This window comes from Misgurnus anguillicaudatus, chromosome 10 (genome assembly GCF_027580225.2).
Source record: "Misgurnus anguillicaudatus chromosome 10, ASM2758022v2, whole genome shotgun sequence".
NCBI lineage: Eukaryota > Metazoa > Chordata > Actinopteri > Cypriniformes > Cobitidae > Misgurnus > Misgurnus anguillicaudatus.
The window spans coordinates 15,393,172-15,399,917 of NC_073346.2; the positions used below are offsets into that span (position 1 = coordinate 15,393,172).

At 37.5% G+C, this 6,746-nt stretch overlaps 1 protein-coding gene across 1 annotated transcript; it reads right to left on the bottom strand.

Annotated features, from left to right (window-relative positions):
- Positions 1-2,536: 2,536 nt before the first annotated feature.
- Positions 2,537-4,562, bottom strand: tmem196b (transmembrane protein 196b). The gene is made up of 3 exons (XM_055211367.2): positions 3,936-4,562; positions 3,159-3,215; positions 2,537-3,042 (listed from the first exon to the last, which is right to left on the bottom strand). The coding sequence occupies exons 1-3, from the start codon at positions 4,098-4,100 to the stop codon at positions 2,761-2,763; spliced, it is 504 nt and encodes a 167-aa protein (XP_055067342.2). The 5' UTR covers positions 4,101-4,562; the 3' UTR covers positions 2,537-2,760.
- Between the last annotated feature and the right edge of the window lie 2,184 nt (positions 4,563-6,746).

A 6,746-nucleotide genomic window follows, 5' to 3' on the forward strand; every position in this document is an offset into this window, starting at 1 on the left:
TTACTTTTTCCTTTTGACTGGGACAGTGCATGTAAATTTAAGTCCTGTAACGCGATTTTGGGGAATTGAGGTGTAGGGAGACAGATTTATTTCTAAAGTGGGAACGGATGTTGTTTATGGAGTTTGTGCATGATTAATTTACCCTGATAGCAATAAACTCCGGGGCGGATCCGCAACGGACCGGAGCTGCCGACTTTGGAGCGGACCCTGTTCGGATTATCCTATAGGGAAACAGGGGGACTGAATTCCACGGACCACGGGAAAAAAGCTAACTTATTGCACGCAAATAATTTTGCTTTTAAATGTTATTATTCATGTTGTTTCAGTCAGATTCGACACTACTACAGGCAACCCCGCGTTTGCCAATAAAAACAGAAAAATATTGAATTTGTCTGCCCTTTCTCAAACATCTCAATACAGCCCGCCTCACTGCTTGTATTATAATAAAGTAAAATATAAATGATGTCTTTGACTAAATTCTGATCGTGTTTGTTATTGTCTAATACAGCCCAGCATAGCTGGTTTTAGCTGGTTTAAGGTGGCACTAGCTGGTTTACGCTGGTCCTCCCAGTCTGACAAAGCTGGTCATGCTGGTGGGTCAGCTGGTCTAGCATGACCAGCGAGTCCAGCTAGACCAGCTTAAAAAGTGACTAAAACACAGCTAGACCAGCTTGCTACACCAGCAAAACCAGCTTCCTACACTAGCAAAACCACCTAAAACCAAGCTGGGAGACCAGCTAAAACCAGCTCACCAGCCCATGCTGGTCACAGCTGGATTCCTCAGTAGGGAGGTCAAGTGTCTTGATTCCTAAAAAGTTGAATATACTTTTTAATTTCCTACCTGTCCTGTAGTTTTTCTCATCAGGGTGTTTTGATGCTTTGCCGTTCTTACCTTTACCCTAAAATGATCAAATAGAATGCAGACGTACGTTCTAAATTCCATTACGTCATAGAACACATCTGGGTGGGTGTGTCAGCAGAGGCAGCTTATTGGGGCTGTCTACCAGCGGTCATTGTGGGGGGGGGCAACCAACCTAATAAATAAATAAACCCTTCATCATGAACAATTCAAAAGCACGTTAAATTGTAATAATATTCTTAAGAGATACGATGAAACTTTGAAGTAGTAATTAAAAAGTCTAGTTCATGTTTATCTGTCACCTACACACATACACCCCCTTCTTTCACAATGAAATTGACTAGTCCGTAACGGTGGGCGCTGCACGGCGCGAAAGGTAATAAACACATGATAGGATGTCTTGGAAAATAAATATTAACGCGAAATTGAAACGATCTACCTAAGCGGCTCAAATAAAAGAAAATATGGAATGATTTTGGTGACAAATCAAATTTTGACACATATTTTCAGAAAACGTTTTGATTTTTTTTTTTAACTCAGCAATACACTGTAGGCAAATTCACAACCCTTTCATTATGTCCATGATGAAAATATCCACTAAATTAAACTGCTGTAAAAATCAGATAAATATTTGGTTTAAAAAAAATTTTGAGTAAATTGAATGAATAATTTTTTTCAGTGTAGTTCATACTGATAATAAACTCACATTATACTCAAATCTAATTCACAAATTTATAGTACATTTATTTCATGCTTTAACAGTTGAATTAAACAGTAACATTTTCTGCATTTTCACATTATATTTTTTAAGCACCAGCCGCCACTGTAACTTGGGTAGAGTTTATCATGAAACCGAGGCTAAAAACAACACAAATAGAGTTAAATATAATATAATGCTTTTTTATTTTTTGCTTCACTGAAAAAAAAAAGATTCATTCAATTTACTAATTTTTTTAAGGTAGGCGGTTGCAATCAATTTATTTAAGCTACATTTAAACAAACGTTTTTTGTTTTGTTTTGTATTTCTATTTTTTTTTAATGTAGAGTAAATTGAACAAATCATTTTTTCAGTGTTCTTGTCCATGTGTTGCTCTTATTTAAAATACAACCATCAAATGTAAATGTATTACATTTGTGCTGTTGCAGCGGCGCTGACACATTTCACCAGTAGATGTCGCTGTTGTATTGCGACTTCAGAATATTAGTGACCATAACAGTTTCACTGCTGTGCAAACACTGCATGTTTACCGAAAGTGTATGGTTTTTTATTTGGCATTCAGTGGAAAAGTCATGGGGTATTTGATCTTTGACAAAAATTCTGACTAAGCACCTAAAAAGCTCTTCTGAGCCAACAGGGTTCTCCTCCTGATACATATACAGACTCCGAACAGTACATTATATTGTAGTGTATTATAGAGAATATATAAATTTGAAGATATGATACCTGTTTTACTATCCACAATATAATAGGTTTTAAAATGATGTGGAGCCAATATAATAATTTAAGAAGAAAATCTGATTCTGAAATATTTTAATTGTGTGTCTGTTTTCAGCTTTCAATCTGAACCTACATAAACACAAACTACAGATACATAACTGATTATCTGCACTGATGTGCTTTTCACATACAGTATCACCAAAAAAAGTTACAAATACGATACTGCAGCTGAAATATGTTAATGTGTGCCTCACAAAACCAGGAACAAGTAGACTGACTTTACCACATGTATATCATTAAACAAAACTGCACTTCTACCACAAACATAAATGGCTCATCATTCCAGGATTTATTTTTTACACAACACCTTCCTGAAAAATTGCAATTGATCTGAATTGCCATGACTTAACAAAAATTAAAGCTATACCAAAAAAGCTATTTCACAGGTCCTAAACTAAGCCAACTATAGACTACCACACGGTGACTTTAACTTTTCATTCATCTCCACTGAATGATGCAAAGAGACATCCCTTTCCAGAAACAGTCTTTTCTGTTCACAGCTGGCGAGCCTGCATGTAAGCCAGGTGGAGAGTGTACATCCCAAGATGCCCAGGACTGCTAGACAGAGGCAGGCCAGATTCAGAGAGTGCAGATTATTCATTCGTTTCACCATCGCTCGCACAAACTGGACATTGAGAATTCCCCCAATAAGTCCACAGATGCAGCAGGCGGAAAACAGGATCATCTGTTGAAGTGGGATTATAGACAATGTTTACAAATAGATGTTATAAGTGCCGATATCTCTATAAAGGTGTGTATGCATTAGATAAGAAATATTTATAATGTCACTTATGCTCTTACAGTAAGTCCAGTTCTTTTTTTGGCACACAGTATCCCACAAACTCCACATATGAAAAACTGTAAAACAGAGATCTGTGCTAAATCAAATCTGTCCCTACACATATTTTGTAATGTTTATATTGTATTTAAAAATTTAATTGTCATGTATATATGTACATGTAATGTATGTTAAACGAATAAAAAAGTTTCAGATTTTCTTTACGTGATCCAGTTTTGTACTTACATTGTACATGATATAAAATTAAACATAAATACACATGCTTAGAAAATAAGCAAAGAAGATAATGGCTCATATAAGTTGAAGTGGATTCTTACATGAATATGGATTGTTATAAGATATAATATCACTTTACAATAAGGTTGTATTTGTTAATGCATTAGCTAACATGAACTAACAATTAACAAATACAGCATGTAATGCATTTAACAATAACTACAGCATTTAATAAGCTTGGTTCATGTTAACTTTAGCATTTACTAAAACATTGTTAAAATAACTGTAAACATTAGTTGATGCACAATGAACTAACATGAACAATTGTATTGGCATTAACAAAGTGTTATAAATAATTGCTTAAAATTTTTAATTCATAATAGCTAATGCTTTTACTAATGTAAACAAATACAACCTTATTGTAAAGAGTTACTGAAATATTTTCTACATTATGCAGAATCCATGTCTTCCAATTTTTCTTTAAAAAGTTTTTACATGCAAAGCATTATTTGGTTATATAAACCTCCTGCAGGAGACACATTAAATAAAAGTTTCTTACTTACACACACGCCACTCCATATTGGTGTGGAGTAAGATGTTTGGCTCCTTTGAACCCACAAGGCTCTCCTGATGCCAAGCACACCCAGAGTGATGCTGGATACTCCGAGTCCCATATCAATAACAGAAAGGAGCAGCAAACTCCAAACAAGCGCTCGCTTGGTGCACATGCTCTTCCGGTCATCATTCCTCAGACTGGGAGAAGAATTTAAACGCAAAGACTCCCTCTCCCCCCTCTCCAAACAGCCAGTCACTCAATGTTTTTTTGAATGTTTTTCTTTTTCCTTAAATTTCCTTTTGCATGCATTTTGTAGGAAATATAATCTTACTGCTTGTTATAAATAATAATTTTTCAACAAATCTGTTATGCTCTTGACGTTTACTTTGTATAAATGCACATTGCTTTGTTTTCAGAGGTCTTATAAGCAGTTGGAGAGTTTATGATGTGGTCATGCAGGTCACATGACTACATGACCCTTAACACACAGAGAATCCAAGGCCAAGGATGGGATAGTATACTAAAAGCCTTGTTTTTACAACAAATTGTTTCTGTCTGACAAATATACTGTTGCATAACAGTGTATGAGGGCAAACTTGTCACTTTGGAGATATGATAACAGCCCCGTTTTAATTCTTTACAAAATAATAGATGATTATATATTTTAGAGCCAATTCAACAATTCAAGAAAATAAATTTGACTCTGAACTGTGTAGAGGGGTCTATTTTAGCTCTCAACTGCTGTGTTACATAAACAAACTCCAGATAAATACAGTAGATGACTGTCCGCACTGATGTGCTCAGATCTGTGTGATATGGCGACTGCAACAAAAGCCATCACATCCCATTAAACTCAGTTTATGTGCTTCAGTGCTCAGGAAAAAAGAGGCTCTGATAGGACTGAGAACGGCCACTTGTGCCGCTCAACCTCCAGGCATTCATTCATTCAGATCATATCAGCCTGAAAAACCTTCAGTAGAAATGTGTTAAATTCTTTCACTGTAGTTCTATAACCACTCAAGGAAAAAAAAGTATAAGTACATTCTTAAAAATAAAGGTGCTTCACAATGCCATAGAAAAACTATCGTTGGCTGTACAGTATATGGTTCCATAAAGAACCTTTAGCAAAGGACCTTTCTGTTTTACAAAAGAAGCTTAGTAGTATAAAAATGTTCTTTAGTCCAGGGATTTTCAAACTGGCGTCCCACAGAAGGTTCTAAGGCAGTGGTCTTCACTATTTTATTTCATGAGAGCCACACTGATAGGTCAGGGTCAGAGCCACCTTCACTGCAAAGTATTAAAAGTTACATCCAGTCATAAATAGCATGTCTGCTTATCAATCTGTTGCAATCCAATAAATACAAGGGCAAATCATTCTTTATCATTTACCAGTCAAATTTGTAACTGAGACAATATGATTTGATATCCCATAATGACAAAAACAGCATTTTAATGCTAAGCATTCTTATAATATGCTTATGCAGTGCCCCCAAAACCACCAGGGGGCCACCTTTCTCGTAATTTTTTATGCGGCGCTGCACAGAACGGTTGGCGAGTGACATTACCGTACTTTGCCACGGGAGAAATTCGAAAGCATAACAAGCAGTCTGATCTTACGGTACTTTGATGACATATGACGATCGCTCTGTGTAAGCAATGCATGCGATTGAACACGCTTATCAACGTGCATCTTGATCTAATAGGTATGGTTTTCTAACAGCGTCCGGAGCAAAAAAAGACAGAAAAAGCGCATGACAGAACAGGTAGCAAAGTTAATATATCTCGGCTGTTTTAAGTCATTTTTACTCCAATTCAGGTGTTTGAAGTACACAGAACACAGATGGTGATATAAGGGGTATGTGCTCTTCAGATTCTGATACGCACAACCGGCGCAACGTCATAGAATGTCTCTGAACAGGTTCACGCCCACTTTTGGGGGAAACAGACTAGACCTTCCATTGACTTCCATTCAAAATAGTGGAACAAAGCAACGCTCGTACACAGCCGGCAGGCGTAAATAACTTATGAAATCACTCGGATGTTGAGTAATTATCTGTCCACCCTGCCTGCCATAGAGCGCGAAAAATACATTAACACATTTAATTTGGTCAATATAAAAACATGTCCCTTTCATTCTCACAGCGTCAAATTTGTGTAACAACACTCCCTATTGGCCAGAGGTGTCTTACCCAGACATTTACTCGTACCTCATCGAGTCAACAGGGAAGCAAGTGAATGATTTTACTTCGTATTTGAAAGTTACTTCGTATTTATATATTATGTCTTTATATTTAGAGTACTGAGTGCACTTTTCCGTCCAGCCATACAACTAGCCTTAGGGGCCAGTCATACCAAAAGCCCTTTAAACGCTTGCAAACGCAAGGCGCGACGCATTGCCTTTTTTAAAAAAAGAGCAGGCCGACGCCGCTTTTCTTATTGCTAAGCAACCACCGAGTCAGCTGTCTTGTCAATCAAATATTGAAGCGTGAGTGCTCTTTTGCTGTTAACTGTCATATTAGCAGAAACTTTAAAAAGAGGACGCTTGCTCTGACCTTGTTTGAGGGTGAGAGGTGCACAAACACGCAGGAGAGAGTGAGCGAGTGGAGTCCGGTTCTTCAAAGCAACTGTAAACTTCCCTCACCACAATGTAAGGCCCGCCTCTCCCCTCATTCCATTGGACAATGGAAAGAGGCGAATGACGTCGGGGGCTTCTCTCTCAGTGCTCCTTCAAAAACGTGTGCGCGGCAGGCGGCAAAAAAACGCAAGGCGCTCAGCGCGCATAAACAGCGCGCAAACGCGCCCTGCCCATAGAATATCA